A 17,695-nucleotide genomic window follows, 5' to 3' on the forward strand; every position below is an offset into this window, starting at 1 on the left:
TTGAGAAGATGGAAGAGAGAGGCCATTTCTTAGCACAAGTGTATACACTTATCATAAGGAGGGAAGCGCCCCTCCCAAGGCATCGGTTTGCATCACAGGGGTCTAATATTTGCCACTCTTTAGATACAAGGACCATCCAGTTGGGGACAGGTGCCCACTTATCTCCATTAAGAACCTTTTGAATGATAAGGTCTTTAGCCATGTGTGTTTCACAATAAGGTCCTTGGCCCTGTCTCAGGAACTTGGCCAGGAAGGATGGAAGAGTGGAGAATCAGGTTCTCGAGTCCAACTAGCAAAGAGAAGGTCTGTCTCCCAGCCAGAAGAATGGAAAAGCCACTCCCACCTGTAGAGACTTCCTGTGCACCTATATACATATATATCTCTCTGACTCTTTCCACTTCAGTAACTGGCAAGGGGCAGACCTAATGTTGAGGTGAGAGCACACTGATGGAGATGGAGGAGAAGATAGAAATTGTCACCAGGGAGACTCTACTCCGAGCACCATCAGCTGTGAGTCCCATTGCTACATGATTATGTTTCATTCCCTTTGTGTCTTCTTCTTCCAAATTGCAGAGGCTCAGGTTTAAATAAGCGCCTGAATTATCTGAGCACCTGGGGTCTGCTTCTGGCCAGATTCATCTGCAAGAAGACCCAATGATCTGCCTTTTAAAAGCCCAATTAAAACCTTGTCTGTCTCTAGATGCTGCAAATATTATTCAATATTTCTTGATGGTGGCTCAGGGTTACAATTTCCCACCTCATAAACCTGCATGTTATAATTGAGACTCAGCTCCTTGAGTTATACCTTGGAAATTGATGTCAGGACTTGGGAAATCTTCAGACCAAGCAAATATTGTGCTAAACTGCAAGAGCTGTGATGGATGTTCACCTCTTTTATCTCTCCCACCAGTTTCAACTAGATGTTTTAGAGAGATAATTTTTCCTTTTCTCTTACCTGCTTTTCCAATGAGCTCAGTAACCTCTTGGTTGTCCAGACAGGACAGTCCAAAAGGCAGGGTCCTCTCATTTAAGGAGAACCCCAGCAGCAGAGCCACACCAACTGTTCTCCCCAGTAGACCTCCCAGGTCTCATGGCAGCCAAGGGCACATGCTCTGGGTCTCATCAATTGAACAAAGTCATCTGATGGCACCCAGGAAGTGGCTCTCTCTATCACAGCACCTGCCCTCCTGAATGATGTCTCCCTAAGCAGTATTTCTCAACCTTGGCGACTTTAAGATGTGTGGACTTCAACTCCCAGAATTCCCCAGCCAGCAGAAAAACACTGCCCTAGAGATTGGATGGTCTCCATCCTGACCCTATTGAAATGAGCCCTTAATGCTAAGGCTTGGGCTGGTGTGGTAGGTGGACCCCTTGTGGGATATTTGGTTTGATAGTCTGGGTGTTTTTTCCAGATGTTTGTCCTTCAATGATTTTGTATCCTTCTGTTTATTGTTTCATGCTGTTTGTGCTGGTTAATGACCACCATCAAGTTTTTTCACTTTCAGCGTCCTGCTCTATGCCACCCAGTCGTGATGGAGTTAGACAGCTTATAAATCCATTTATAAATCACCTGACGTGCATTTAAAGACCCCGCAGCCTGGAAGCAAGGGGGCAGCCAGGCTGTGAAAGCAGCAGGCCCCAGGTAGGGGTGGCACAGGCCAGGGGTGGTGGTGGCAACCATGAACTGGAGAAGAAGGTTTGCTTGCCCTCAACCAAGTCAACCAAAAGGACCGTTGAGTGTGGATGTGTGGCACGGGTGGCAGAGACCAAGGCGAGAGGGCAGAGCTGAGACCCCAGAATGCCCCTTCCACTCCAGCAGTGGCACAGACAATCTCTTTTCTTCTTTCTCACATGGGTCTGAAGGATCTCTCTCTCTCTGTCTCTCTCCTTTCATCTACCTCCACAGGACTACCATGCCCTGGAGCCAGTGCCTGAGGGCTGTTGTGGTCGCTGCCCTGGCTGTGGCTTCTGTCCAGGATGCGGCTCCTGCCCGGGATGCGGCTCCTGCCCGGGATGCGGCTCATGCCCAGGATGCGGCTCATGCCCGGGATGTGGCTCATGCCCAGGATGTGGCTCGTGCCCAGGATGTGGTTCCTGCCCGGGCTGTTGCTGCTGCCCTTGCTGTGGTTGTGACTCCTGCCCTGGCTGCGGTTGCTGCCCCAGCTGTGCCTCCTGCCTCGACTGCTGCTGCCCCAGCTGCTGCTGCCCCCCGAGCTGTGACTGTTGCTGCCAGATGTGCTGCTGCCTCCCCAGACTGCTGTGCCAGCTGCCCAAAATGATTGGCTGCCCAGTGAACCTCAAGAGGTTCCTGATCGTTCTGGTGATTGTGGGCCTGGTTGTGCTGGTTGTCGTGGGGGCTCTTCTGATGGGGCTATACATCACCCAGGCGCATACCGAGACAGTAAGCAGGGGAGCGCTGGGCCAACAGGAAGCCGGGCTGAGGAGGGGGCGTTCTCCCTGGGCTGGGCTGGGCTGGGCTGGGCTGGGCTGGGCTGGGCTGGGCTGGGCTGGGCTGGTTGGAAAGGTCTGAATCCAGCAGGAGAGGCAGGAAATGTTGCAGCAGGATGCCCCCTGGAGCTGGCTTGCATTGACTCACGAAAGCTGGTGGTTACGTTTTCAGGAATCGGGCGAGCTGGTTAAGAGCAGAGCCGGGCCACGACGCCTAGTGCGCCGATCAGTTCTTCCACAGCTAGCAGCACACTGCAGGGACAGCAATGGAGCTGGTCCTTAAACAGTTACCAGCACACCCTGGATGCACCTGTTATGAAGCTTAAGATAGCATGTACCCCTTGGCTCTCCACTTGTGATGGAATGGAATTATGAAGGCCAGGCTCAGGGAGATAAACATTTTCTTAGCTCCCCAGAAGAGTGTGGGAGGAACAAGAGGATGAGACTGGCACCTCCCTGAGGAATTCACACTGTTGTGGCTGGAGGACTTTGGGAACTGAGGTTTGAATCTGGGAAGATTATGTCAGGCCTACCCCAAAGAACTCCAAGAGACAATGCCAATTCAGTCCAGCTATGTTTATTAGCTACAACCTCTAGCAAGAATCTTCCCAGACTCAAACCCCAGTTCCCAAAGTCCTCCAGCCACAACAGTGTGAATTCCTCGGGGAGGAGCCAGTCTCATCCTCTTGTTCCTCCCATGCGGTTCTGGCGAGCTAAGAAAATGTTTATCTCTCTGAGCCTGGCCTTCATAATTCCATTCCATCACACCACCCAGTCAGTTCTGTGAAAATCCTGAAATAATAATTATAACCACAATCATAATGATTAACAACAACAGTACCCCTCTATCTAGGTTTCCGGTCTTCCAGGCCAATGAGCTACAGCGGCTTTCCTATCAGAGAGGTTGCCAAGAGGAAGCCAGGCACCGCAAGGGGAGGGTTCCCTTTCCTACGCTGTCGTAAGCCACCTCCTGTCCGATTTAGCCCTGTAGCGATTGCTCCTGCAAGCAAGCAAGCCGAAAGGGATTCCTTTTTATTCCATGCAGCTTCTGCAAATGACCATTGATGGATTGGAAGAAAAAGAATCCCAGATGACGTTCTCCATGGATGAGGAAGAAGTAGCCACTTACTATGTGGATGATGGAATCCATGGTCCAGCCACAGTCATTTATGATTTCAGCAAGGTGAGAGGTAGCTGAGAAAGAAAGTGTCCCAGGTATTACCAGGATGGAAGAACAGTCAGGTTTATTCTGCACACAGGAAGCTGAAGTAGATGATATATAGCAAGCTGTGGAAGGCTAAGAGCAGTTTCTCAACCTTGGCAACTTTAAGGTGTGTGGACTTCAACTCCCAGCATTCCCCAGCCAGCACACTGGCTGGGGAATGCTGGGAGTTAAAGTCCACACATCTTAAAGTTGCCAAGGTTGAGAAACACTGGATACCAAATACAGCTTGGGCCTCCTTCTCCCCAAGCCCATGTATGAGAAACAACTGCATGGAACAGAACCAAAAGAAGTATTTCCAGATCTTCCAAGTGGGCAAGATTTCCCAGTACAACCATGAACTTTGACATTTGAAAGAGGCCCATTTGTGTTCTGAATGTGAAATTCCCCCTTGAACTTTCAAGCTTGGAGGGCTTGAGATGGGTTGGCATCATTAGATTGCCTGGGCAAGACTAAACTAAGGATTCTCATAGTCCAGCAGCTGTGAATCCGTCTTAAATGCTAATCACAGTTGCAATGACATTCTACATTTCCATCAAAAGTCACTGGGAGGCAGTCAGCATTGTATGGTCACTATCACATGCAGAAACCCTGATCCCCCAAGACACAAATAAATGTCCGGTGAATGTTTGACCAATATGTTCATGGAATAACCAATGATTTAGGATAGACCGGATCGATCAATAAATCCACTGCAGTCCATTGGAACTGGGCAATTAATAAATTCAAATAAATAAATAACCAGAAGGTTTGCTGAACTAAGACTAAGCTACAGTATATGTAGTCTAAGGCTAAAAATACATGGCTGAAGATTATGAAACTGATCGACCAACCCATATAGATGAATTGCTGGCATTGTTGTAGTCTTGTTGGCATTCTATAATATCTGCATTTATTTACAACAGTGTTTTGCCAACTGCTGTCTTCCAGATGCATGCAATTGCCCTTCCCATCTTTTTCACCCAGCATGGCCAATCCATGCTGCCTGAGGATGATGGGAGGGCACCAGGTTGCAGAATTAGGCCAAACATAGGCGTGCATTGAACAACACAAAGGTAGCCCATGCATCATAATGTTATTGTACAAAGGACGTAAATTATGCAATTTGCAGATGCAAAGGACATCATTTGCATCACTGTGTGATGACATCATGTGTGAGGTCACTGGCCCTTTTTCCCCCTGCAGACCCATGAGACCCAAGTCTATAACTACATAAAGCTCAGTTAGAGCCCTGATTGTGTCCTGGAAGGTCATCTGATCTTGGGAGCAGTTTCCAGCATCCTCATTTTCAGACTCTGCCACTGCCTTCCAAATTCCCCCCAAGGAATGAATATTACCCCACTTTTAGTAGCAAATACAGTGCAGCTCTCACAGAGAACAGTGTTGCACTATTAGATGCCCAAGAGATGCAAGTAAATAATTTTTTTACCAAGGGCAGTTTAACGTTTTGGCAAAATTTGATGTTGACCTTAAGATTGGTCTACGTGCTGCAGATGCAAATGTACTCAGGGAGTAAACTGAGTTTAGATGGGTCTATATGCCTTGCACACAGCTGCTGATTGGCTACAAACCTGAACATCGTGAAGCCTGCTACATTACCCGGATGGATAAAGAAAACATCCAAGGGCTCGACACTCTCCTCAAGGAATTCCAGGTAAGGATGGGGACCTTGCTGGGTGAAGAAATGGCTGCAAAACAACATGGCAAACATCAGCATTAGTGGGAAGAAACCCAGTGAGTTTGCAGTGGGGAAAAGATAGCAATTGCCCCGCAGAATCCTGAGTAGAGACCGGTGGAATCATACGCACTTAGCTTTTCTCCTTTTTGACCAAAGGAGAGAGTGGTCCCAGCTAGGTTGTCTTCTCTTGTAGACCAAGTTGTCCATCCTGCATCTCACAGAGAATGGGAAGGAGAAGCAGCAAGAAGAAGAATTCCTCACATCCCAGGTGGATCGTTCAAGCCTGGGAACCACCATTAACATCCTCTGCAAACACATTCCCATCTTCTATACTTAGGTGAGTTGTGGCCGAGGATTTTGGAGCCAGACACAACTAAAACCTCAGAAGATACAATATCATTCACAAACACTGATTTGTACCTGCAGGCTTACACACACACACACGCACACACACACACAGTATAAAGCAGCCTTCCTCATCCTACTGTTTTTCAGATATGCTGGACAGGAATTCCCATAGTTCAGAGCCAGCAAAATCATTTCACCACATGCTGGGAGTCATTAAGGTCTTTATCCAACACATCTAGCAGATACCAGCACTAGTTCCTGGGTCCATAATACATCTGATGGTTGGAAACTACCCAGTGCCTTTTCCCAAAGTCTCCAAGGAGATGGTTGTCCCACATCAGTCACTGAATTCTTCTTGATGTGGGGTTCCTGTGCTGGAAGGCAGAGTTTGCAATAGATAATGGAATGAGCTGACTTTCTTGTCATTAATGTTATGATCCATGTTCAGGCAGCATCTTTGCTTGCAGGACTCACCAAGACAGCATTGCTGAGTCACCCCCTCCCTCCATAAAGTCATGGTCAGTTGGCACATACCGCACAACTGGCTTTATAAGGGAAAGGAAATCATCTCCTCTGGTCTGCATATGCAAATATATTACTGGAATGAGTTTTTAGGCCATGTTCAGAGGGAGGAGCAGAGGATACAAACAGCCATTGCATCTTCTTGCATTTTGATTATTAAACTCCCTCCAAAAGGGAGGGATGCAGCTGAAGTTTGGCCATTTTGTTGCTGAATTTCAGGGGCAAATTTCAGGGCACAATAAGATCACGCCTCTCATGCTGCCATTGGGCACATGATGGAAATTACAATGCAAATTGAATCCGTTGTATAACTGGGGGTTAGTACATGATTTCCATGAGGATGTAATGATGCACGTGAAATTACTTGCCCTACCTGGAGGAAGTCAGCACTACCCTTAAGCAGAGTGATGGGGCTGCCTTAGGCACTAAGTTCTGACAGGGCTCCAGCTTTGCATACCCAGAGGGGATAAGGAATAGGGTCAGGAGCCCCTTTCTAAATGGAGGGCTGGCACACTCACTACTGTTGAGGAAGAGCTCATTAGTTTTATTCATGGAAATTCATGCATCATTTTAGAAGACCACAGTAGTGCAAACTCTGAGAACTTTTGATCTATGGAATCGGAGGGGCACCATGTTTTTCTTGGTTTCAAGCAGCAAAGAATCATGAGCAGAGACCCTTCTGTCCAGGTTTGGCCTACATGCATGACAAAACGGGTCCCATCTCACATCTCCACCACTTGCCCTGCAGGCTTTTGGCAGAAGCTGGAGCTGCACGTTCTGGACTGATGCCAAACTGACCAGCCCCACAGCTTCATCTGGGCTCCCCGGTGCAGTTCTTGGCAGCATTTCCTGTGCCTTCAGGATGGGTTGGCATCACTTTGCGCAGGAGGTTCAGCTAAGTGCCTAAGAAGAAGAAGAAGAATGGCAAATATTGGGGGCTGAAGAGCCAACCTTTCTTTATTCATGGCTGTTATTAATGCCCACAAAGGCAATCCTGCTTTGTTATGTAACTTGTCAGTTTTCTGGGGCAGTGGCTACTTTTTAGTTACGCATTTAAGCAGCAGCCCCAGCTGTCTGGACGGCTGCTCTCCTTCTCTCTAGACAGGCCCCGTAGTGCCCATCCCTACATCTTGCCGTCCTCCTTGGACAGAGAATGGAGGTGCTACAGGGGCTGAGTTGTTTTCCCTTGTGGCCTTTCACAATCACTTTCGTAAAGCTGTTATATCTTCAGAGGCTGCGCTGCCCTTGCCTAAAATCCTGGGACTGTTCATTCTCTTCTTTTTCTCCCAAGTTATTATCACATATGACTGATCACAGCAAAATGGGAAAGCGCTTAAAATAAATGACAAAAGCCTGCTTTACACTAAGTGACAGCAGTCAGAAGGTGGTGATAATCTGGCTTCCTGGGAGCCTTATTTCAGGAGAACCAGGACAAATAGAAAATACTCTTTAGCAGGCAGGAGTAGTGAAGAACCCAAGTCCTTGCTGAGAAGGTATCTTGGTCTGGATGGCTCAACTCCATCCATGTAGGAGCCAGTATGATGATATCTTTTTCCTTTTCCTCCTTTCCTCCCATATCCTTCCTTGTAGAAATCTGGATTGATGGGCATCCATGGAGAGCAGGGGTAGGAGGAAGCAAGTGAAAACCTGCACCTCATGGTGTCAGCATGCAGATGAAGGAAATTTTGTAATTCTGTCCACAGAAACTATACTGCAGTGATATTTGTTGTCCTATTGCTAATCCCTGCCCTGCCTTTATTACCTCTGTTCCCAGCCACTGCCAGTCCCCTCCAAGATAATGGGTGACCAAGCTTAACAGATTTTACACAACTTGTGGCTGCCTTTGAATGCTAAATACTAATCAAAGTGCTAAATGCTAAATACAACTTTAATAACAATCTCATGGGAGCACAGCAGTCAAAAGATAATAGGTTAGGTCAAAGTAGGAAGGGGCAAAGATTCATGCAATGGAAGCTTCCAATGCCTTCTAGTAAACAAGTTAACATTTCCCAAGAATTGCAGAACCTTGACTGTAAAAACGAGGTATTCTTAGACTCAGATGTTATCAAGGTTCAGGAGGAAAAAGACCCACGATTATAGTCATCTTTGACGTTCTACTGCTGTAGATCATGTTCTCCAAAGGAGGTACTTCAAGATCGTTTTCAAGATGGGCCCAGTCAGTAGGTTTTAAACAGTGTCGTACGGTATACATGTAGAGAAATGGTGGGAATTAAGTCTCCATGCAAGCCTTTTCCAACATGGTGACTTCCAGCTGTATGGGGGCAAGTTCTAACATTCCCAGGCAATTGCTATGCCAGCACTTCTAGAGAGTGTTGGGGTGGGGGGGGGGAGAGAGAGAGATCCTATGTCAATATGAACTTTCCCCATCAAGTCATTTGTTGTAGAACACCAATGCGTCCCAGAAAATGTTGTGGCCCATTCTCAGCTAAGTGGGTTGGGACTTTGACATTGACCGGTGCTCAAAGAATGGCAAAAGTGTGTGTGTGTGTGGGGGGGGGCTGATTAAATTGAGTTGCATTGCCCTCCCACACACCAATGTTAACCAACTCTTGGCTCTCCTAAGTCCTCTAAACTTTGTAACTGAGAGAGCTATAGATTATACCCAGATATTTTCCTACTGACGTTGACTGATTACTAAAGAGAAGCAATTCATTGGCTATGTTCACATATCAACCTAGGCTAATCATCTCTGTTAACAGTCATGTAAAAAGCTCTATTATACAGTTTTGTCACATGTTGTATTTTAACCAAGCTTTGTGGCTAACCATGTTATCCAAGTCCAAAATGGCTGAAAACTAGGACTTTACCCTATGACAGACGTTGGATAGATTCATCAGTTTCTGGAGCCGTCTTGTTCTTTCAGGATCGTTTTGTTAAGAAAACTCTTAATTCCTCTGAACTCACTTTGAAAGCCATTTCCAAGATAGTCAACTCAAAGGTCTTGAGCAAATTGGCCACAGAATCATCAACCTGCTCCTTGGTTTGCATTTGTGGGTTCCTGCCTAATTCTGCCTTCAGAGGGCAACCTTGTACAGATGATTTGCTTGCAAACTATCTCTGATTTCTTTGCCGAAAAAGAGTTCAAACTCAGTGCTTATAACACAGACACCGCACAATCGTTTGTCAGTGCACTCCTCGCATTTAGAAGATGCTTTTATGTAAGAACTGCTTTAAATGAATTGTGATCAAATGTGTGTGCACATGGTTGGATTTTGTCCTCCACCTCTGGGAATAAAAGCTTAGGTAACTTGCACTAATTGAATTCTGAATTTAGATTGGCAAGGGAAGAGAACACTTTATACATACGGGAAGAACAGTAAGTATGTTCTTATGCAATAATTGCAAGCACCAGAGCAAACAGAACTTTTTATTATGTTTTTTTCACACCAAGCCATTTACGTCCTTCAAAATAGCAAAACAAAATATGCTGCCAGGATACACATATTTGCTAGCACCCCCCTCACCTCCTGACATTTTACAGGCCGTCCAGAAAAGATTGCTGAGGCCAAAGTCAGAATAATTAAAAATCCATACTATTAATGTTACTACTGTATCACTACTACTGCTTAGGACACTGAATTTCTATTATTATTACTATTACTATTACTATTACTATTACTATTACTATTCGTATAATCAGCCAGATGTTTAGACTGGATTTGGCATTTTTGTCCACCTATCGAGTCTTTCCCAAGGACCTGGGATGGGCAGATGTTGTTGTTTGATGGAGTTAAAGGGATCGTTCCAAGATGGAAGCTGTTCCAAGTAAAGCTGCCTTTGGCAATGGGCTGATGGTGATTTTGTCAATGCCGATGGTCTTCAAGGGGTGCTCCAGATGTTTTGGGATCACACCCAAGGCACCTATTACTATTGGGACTCTCTTTCCTTTCTTTTGCCATAGTCAATTCTTATTCTTATTCTTATTATTCCATTAAGATTTGGTGTATCTGTAATTCCTGAAATGTATAAACCTTTGGAGAATAAACAGAGGGGCAGGATGAAACCACGTGCAGTCGTGTTGGACCTTCAAGCCAAACCACAGAGCATAAAAGGAAGCAACCGCATCCTCGTGGTTCTGCTCTAGCCATCACCCACCATCACTGTGACTATCTCAGGCTGGGTTTCCAACCTGGGCATCTTCCAAGTGCATGGACTTTCAGTTCCCCAAATTTCCCAGCCACCATGGCCATTCCTGAGGATTCTGGGAATTGAAGTCTGCACCTCTGGAAAGCCCCATGTTTGAGAAGCATGAATAAAACCTGCCTTTTTGTGATTATGGTCCTGCGGGGCAGCATCCATGCTTGGGTGACGCTGTGCACAAAGCGTGGAAACCCAATTCTGCACATATCTCCAAACACCTTTCTTCCATCTGAGAAACGTTGCTTGCACTCGGTCAAGGGCAGGTCTCCCTTGAGGGCAGAGGTTGGATCTTTTCTTCCAGCTCAGGAGATGCTATTTTCCTAGATATGCCTGCTGAGGCAGTGACTAAGGTGTGGGACTGGGAGAGGGACTTGGATCTGAAGGTGGTTTTGGACCAGTCACAAGGCTGCTGTTGAGGGTATAAAGTGAGAGGGGATCTTCCACTTGAGTTTTCCAAAGAAAAAGGCAAGAAAAATAAATATTTATCTACCCGTCTGTGTGCCCTTGATTACACTCACTCAATAGTGTTATGTCTGGAATGTTTTAAAGCTGTTTAAGTCTTTCTACTCCAGCATCCTATGTCAATACTTTGAAAGCAGCAAGTAGATCTATCTTCACCACTGCAAAAGAAATCAAGGGCAAGATACGTGTCAGGTTCTCTTCTCCCCCCCGGCCAGGCCGGTGCCCCACAGCCCTTCTTTAGTTCTGGAAGAGGGACGCTGTGAGGCCACACACCAGCAGGGAGAAGGCCGGGGGGCAGGGCCCCTTCAAGGCCTGGCTGTGTGGCTTGCCTCTCACCGCAGGAGGCGATAAATTGAGGCCCTGGAATCGGGGCTGGCTCGCCTCTTTCCCAGCTGAAGGAGAGCGTTGCCCTCCCTGCGAATAGTGGGACTTGCCGAGAGAACTCAAGCCATACCCCACCGCTGCCCCCACTGCGGCCAACCCTGCCGTTTTGGCACCGTGGCCGCCTCTGCCTTGACTCTGTTTGTTGCTGCTGCTCTTTGGCAAAGAGCTGACACCTCCGTGTGACGGTGACCCTTGGTTCGAGCCACTGCTCCCTCCTCTTCTTCCTCCCCTGCGGGAAGACGCTGCTCCACTGAACAGGACCAGCAGCAGCACCACCACCCAGCAGCAGGTGATCCAGCCGTATCTCATGGTACTTCTCCTGGAACAGAAAGACCAAGGGAAGAACGTGGGTTCTCAGGCCAGCATTGAGGTGGACAGAACCAGCTGGAAGCTTCTGAGCAACCTCAAAGCCTTAAGTTAAGAGGGTAAGGCTGAGTGGGGATTCTGCAGTCTTTCAGTCCTCCTCCAAAACTCCTCATTCTGCAATCTGAGTTACCTTTGGCCAATTTGCATGGGTTTACTCACTTTGCATCCATATCGCCCTATTTGGAGACACGGACCGAAAATCTGATCTGTGGTCTAATCCATGCTTCTCTTGCTTATGAGATACCAGGGACTCACCTTTTGAACTTTCTCTGAGTCCTTAAAGATGAGAAACTTCATTTAAGAGACAAGGTTCCCAGGATGCCAAAGCAGAGTTACATCTGTTTCCCTTTTTTGCCAACTTTGCCTGTTGGTTTATGCACTGCAACTTGGTGTTGGCAAAGGAACAAGGAAAGATCCAGCTGGGCTTTTTTGGAGTCAGCTGGCAACCCTAGCAGACAGAGGAACTGGGGAAGATGTGAGAGCAATGAACTAGGAAGCACCAAGAGAGTCTGATGCAGATAAGTCTGATACTTTTCCCTCAAAAGACCACACTGTTAAGTAAGAAACCTCTGAACAATCTTTCTTCTTCCTCAGAACAGTTGCAGTGCTTGAACTGAAGTTTAAATCAGAGAAAAGCATTAGACTTGAAGGATTAATCTCTCCATTCCCCCCTCCTGACCCCATAGCAAAATTAATAGCAAAAGTGGTTCTTGTACCTCTCGGTTTACTTTGAAGCCAACCTTCTCCAAGTGTGTTCCCTCCAGATACCTCAGCTTCCATTAACCCCAGCCAGCTGGGACTTCAGCATATCCAGATGGTCCTTGCCTGAGCAAGGGTGGTTTAAGCAAAGAAGAAGAAATGGAGGGATCTGGCCCTGTCGAGTTTGGCCCAAAGCTTGCACTTATTTTGAGCTGAGTGGTCTGGAGGAAACCATGAGGCTAAGTAAGCTGCTATTTTGGCATCTCAGAGAATGATACAACTGTTCCAGGCTTCGTCCCTGCAGCTGAAGTATAGGGAGACTGCGTGGTGTTGTGGTTGGAGAGCTGGATGAGAATCATGGAATTGTGGAGTTGGACAAGACCACAAGGATTATCTAGTCCAACACTGTGTGGTGTGCAAGAAAACCTATTCAACCATCTAGGAGAGGTGACTGTCCAGCCCTTTCTACAAAGCCTCCTGGGATGAAGAACCCACCATCTTCACAGTTAGACTGTTCCTCTGCTCTATAGACGTTCTTCCTTATATATAAAATGAAATCAAGGTTTACATTTGGACTAGGAGTAGAGCCATTTGGGTTCAACTCTGTCTTGAGCACAGAGTTCATGGAATGACTTAGTCCAGTGTTTCTCAACCCTAGCAACTTTAAGATGCGTGGAGTTCAACTCCCAGAATTCCCTAGCCAGCATGCTGGCTGGGGAATTCTGGGAGTTGAAGTCCACATACCTTAAAGTTGCGGAGGTTGAGAAACACTGACTTAGTCAGACACTCTCTCACTTCTAACTTCCTCCCAAGGTTGTTGTGAGATAAAATCGAAAGGGGGAAGATTCTGAATACTGCCTTGAACTCCTAGCAGTAAGATATGATATAAATATAATCAGTTAAAATAAATAAAATAAATTCTGGGCTTTAGTCCTGTCTGCTCCAGACAAAATAGCAGCCAGTTTGGAACTTCACAACTCACTGAGGGCAGCAAAATCTAGATATATATTTTTACTTCATAGGCTGTAAAATTTTAGATCTACACTTGTGCAGGTGTTAACATTAACACACCATCCTAGTGGTGTATGTTCCATTTTTATTTGTTGTTTTATCTTTGTTATGCTAGTATTTTATCTCATCTATTTGATTTTACTTTGGTGTTCTTTTTTTCAAAGGTTGCTGGTCACTGACCGAATAAATACTATTCTGATTTTGAAAATCTAGAATTTAATGGCCGCTAGAGCCCAGAGAAGTTGAACATGGGCTTGCAAGCAGAAGGCTGATTTGCTAACTGAGAACTACCCAGCCAATCCTTTCTTGATAGGATGGTCTTGCTAAGCACAATTCAGGGCTCAGGACGCAGCAGAGCCGAATCTTCTGGGAATTGGTAACACAAAGGGTTGGAGAATGGTGTGCACTCATCCGTCCACCAGCATGTCCCCTTGTGTCACTCACATGACTACTTTACACAAAAGCCTGAGGGTCAGCAGCAAAAACACACTGGCAGCAGCTGCTGCAGAGAGCAGGGAATAGCTGCCGAGTTTCGCTGCCCCCAGAAAAAACTGCAAGAGCTCTGGACCAGAACGCTGGACATGCTCGCTAGAGCAGGGTGGAGAGGGAGCTGTGCCTCCCACCCCCTTTTTCAGCTGAGTGAAAACTATTTGAAATAAAGTAGGTTGAATCATTATTCCAGGCTGCACCTGAACACTCAGAATTTGAAACAAAGACTTTCAAGAAGCATATCACGAGCCCGGGGATGCCCCAAAAGTTTGGACTGGCTTTTAGGCACAGGGGAAGAGCTGGAAGAGGAGTGATCTGGAACACCAGTGGCCGGACTCCAGAGAGTGCATTGTCCAAGAGGGGCAGGCTAGGCCCCCACTCCTACACTCACGTGGGGATGATTTACAGCAGACCCAGCAGAAGCCAAAACAAAAACAAAAAAACCCCACTTTTCTACTGGTGTATAAGAAAAGGCGGTCAGAAGTGGTCTTTCTGATGGGCTGGGGGGAGGTTGAGGACAACGTCATGTATTCATGTCTTCTGCAAATGGATAGTGGAGCATCTTCGTGCATGGCAAGCAGGCAGTGCAGATAAGCTTCTAGAGGTCATCAAACCCGCATGTCCCTCTTGCAAAGCCAGCTTTGAGAGAAGCTCTGAGAAGAGTCCAACTGGTCCCTACTCAATCCACATGGTGTTCTCCAAAGATCATACTAGTGGGACAAGGAAAGCTGGAGAGCACCATGTTGTGCACATCAAGGACATGCATGTGCAGCACACATAAAGAGGGGGCAGGGATTGCCCGTGTGGTCGCAACCACCATCTTGACCTTTTTGACATACATATGCACCAACCCCCTGCAGATACCCCTTTTGAGAGCCCTCGATGCAACTGATTAAGAAGGGGAGAAACTTGCTGAAAGTCTTCCATCAGTCTTTAATCTAAATTTAGAAGAAATGCAGCCTTACTTGGATTAAGTACTCTTTAAGACAGCAAATACTGGATTTGAACTACAAAATGGTTCAGGTCTCATATTTTGCCTTCATCTCACTATAGCAAGGTTCCTCAACCTGCTGACTTCTGATCTGATGGAAGTTGTAGTCCATCAGTATGTTAGCAACGTAACTGGGGGCATTAAGTTGGAGAAGACAACGCTGGAGTGCTGCCAAAACTTCCATCTTCCTCGGAGTTTGGTCCTTCTCACAGAAAATTCTCCCCAAGACTAGCCAGTGCAAACAGGCATGGGCTTACCCCACCCAGGAAGATAATTGGTGTGAATTGCTCTGCCCTGAACAGGATGGGTTAATTTGACCTATTAAAGCAGTTTAGTGGATTACGTCCTGCTGTTTCTGGTGGATTTATCTTTAATCCACCAGAATCTTTAATCACTGAGATTTTGTTTCTGGAGATAATATATTCTGCAAAGGGGAAAATATGGGGAAAGCCCACTCATAAAAGAACTTTTGACGTTTATAGAATCAGTTGCTGATACACAGAGCATTAAGGAAATTGAAACAATGCCATGCATTTCTTAACTATCAGTTGAAAGAAAGAGCAGAGCAAATTTTTGTGAGAATTGGATTCTTCTTAAAGCAAAGCGGGAGTAAGTACAAAGATTTTGAAACAAGTGTGACATATTGTAAAGACACTGCAAAAAAAGCCAGAAAACTCACAATCTCAACCGCCCATCACTTACTCACTTACTGTCTCCCTGGATTAACCATCAGCAAATGTGGATCCTCAGGGAAGAAAAGCGATCTATCTATGGAAGGCTACTGAAGCCACGTTGTCTAAAAACATGTTGGGACACCCTGTGTGAAATCAAAGCTTCACCATACTGACTGTTTGGTAAAGCAGGCTCAGCTCTCTTGAATAGTTTGCCCGGGTAGCCCCAATTTCAATAGAGGTCACAGGACTTTGAAAAATAGCACACAATTCAATGGAGGTGGATCCTCCATAGGGAGAACATCAGCCCCTTTGTGACTTGCATATAAAGTGGAAGCCAGTCATGAGTGTAAGCTGTTAAGCTTGGCTGTAATTATTTTCTTTTAGATAGATGTGAGCCATTTAGAGACAGGATTCAGTTAAAAGTTGATTTGTCTTGATCTCAAAGTTGTATTGCTTCGTAGTTCCTGTTTTTTTTCAGATCTTGTAACTGATGTAGAGGTTCTTTCCTCATCTGTTAACCATTTCTGCCAATTCTGACATTTTCACAATCCATTCCTCCATTGTGGGAATTTCAGTGCTCTCCCATCCTTGTATGTAATCTTGCTGTGGCCTTTCAATCTTGCCAGTTTCTTGTAAGCCACAATAGGCCAGAGGTCTCAACCGTTGTGATACTGTCACCCCTTCCAGATGGTGAGATGAATCTGCGGGGCATCCCCCATAAACAAAACAAAGGATTTCTAGGGATCAGAGTTGGGCAAGAAGTAAATGCCACACTTTTAATAATTAAAAGGTAACCTATATATCAAATAAAAAATAGAACCTTACCATTTTTAAAAAATAAGACCAATTGGTGGAAATATACCTTCCCCACGTTGCAACCATATTTTTAAAATAAATTAATACAGTGGGGCAAAAAAGTATTTAGTCAGCCACCAATTGTGCAAGTTCTCCCACTTAAAAAGATGAGAGAGGCCTGTAATTTTCATCATAGGTATACCTCAACTATGAGAGACAAAATGGGGGAAAAAATCCAGAAAATCACATTGTCTGATTTTTAAAGAATTTATTTGCAAATCATGGTGGAAAATAAGTATTTGGTCACCTACAAACAAGCAAGATGTCTGGCTCTCACAGACCTGTAACTACTTCTTTAAGAGGCTCCTCTGTCCTCCACTCGTTACCTGTAGTAATGGCACCTGTTTGACCTTGTTATCAGTATAAAAGACACCTGTCCACAACCTCAAACATTCACACTCCAAACTCCACTATGGCCAAGACCAAAGAGCTGTCGAAGGACACCAGAAACAAAATGGTAGACCTGCACCAGGCTGGGAAGACTGAATCTGCAATAGGCAAGCAGCTTGGTGTGAAGACATCAACTGTGGGAGCAATAATTAGACAATGGAAGACATACAAGACTGCTGATAATCTCCCTCGATCTGGGGCTCCATGCAAGATCTCACCCCGTGGGGTCAAAATGATCACAAGAATGGTGAGCAAAAATCCCAGAACCACATGGGGGGACCTAGTGAATGACCTGCAGAGAGCTGGGACCAAAGTAACAAAGGCTACCATCAGTAACACACTACGCCGCCAGGGACTCAAATCCTGCAGTGCCAGGCGTGTCCCCCTGCTTAAGCCAGTACATATCCGGGCCTGTCTGAAGTTTGCTAGAGAGCATTTGGATGATCCAGAAGAGGATTGGGAGAATGTCATATGATCAGATGAAACCAAAGTAGAACATTTTGGTCTAAACTCAACTCGTCATGTTTGGAGGAGAGAGAATGCTGAGTTGCATCCAAAGAACACCATCCCTACTGTGAAGCATGGGGGTGGAAACATCATGCTTTGGGGCTGTTTTTCTGCAAAGGGACCAGGACGACTGATCCGTGTAAAGGAAAGAATGAATGGGGCCATGTATCGTGAGATTTTGAGTGAACACCTCCTTCCATCAGCAAGGGCATTGAAGATGAAACGTGGCTGGGTCTTTCAGCATGACAATGATCCCAAACACACCACCCGGGCAACGAAGGAGCGGCTTCGTAAGAAGCATTTCAAGGTCCTGGAGTGGCCTAGCCAGTCTCCAGATCTCAACCCCATGGAAAACCTTTGGAGGGAGTTGAAAGTCCGTGTTGCCCAGCAACAGCCCCAAAACATCACTGCTCTAGAGGAGATCTGCATGGAGGAATGGGCCAAAATACCAGCAACAGTGTGTGAAAACCTTGTGAAGACTTACAGAA

At 46.0% G+C, this 17,695-nt stretch overlaps 1 protein-coding gene across 1 annotated transcript; it reads left to right on the forward strand.

Moving 5' to 3' along the window:
• Positions 1-447: 447 nt before the first annotated feature.
• Positions 448-5,685, forward strand: LOC103056144 (surfactant protein C). Its single transcript, XM_088152113.1, has 5 exons — positions 448-510; positions 1,907-2,401; positions 3,494-3,631; positions 5,223-5,324; positions 5,542-5,685. The coding sequence occupies exons 1-5, from the start codon at positions 448-450 to the stop codon at positions 5,683-5,685; spliced, it is 942 nt and encodes a 313-aa protein (XP_088008239.1).
• The last annotated feature ends 12,010 nt before the right edge of the window (positions 5,686-17,695 follow it).

The sequence above is a fragment of the Python bivittatus genome, unplaced genomic scaffold (genome assembly GCF_059951505.1).
Source record: "Python bivittatus isolate LINGU-HERP-01145 unplaced genomic scaffold, Pbiv_v1 ctg000680_np1212, whole genome shotgun sequence".
NCBI lineage: Eukaryota > Metazoa > Chordata > Lepidosauria > Squamata > Pythonidae > Python > Python bivittatus.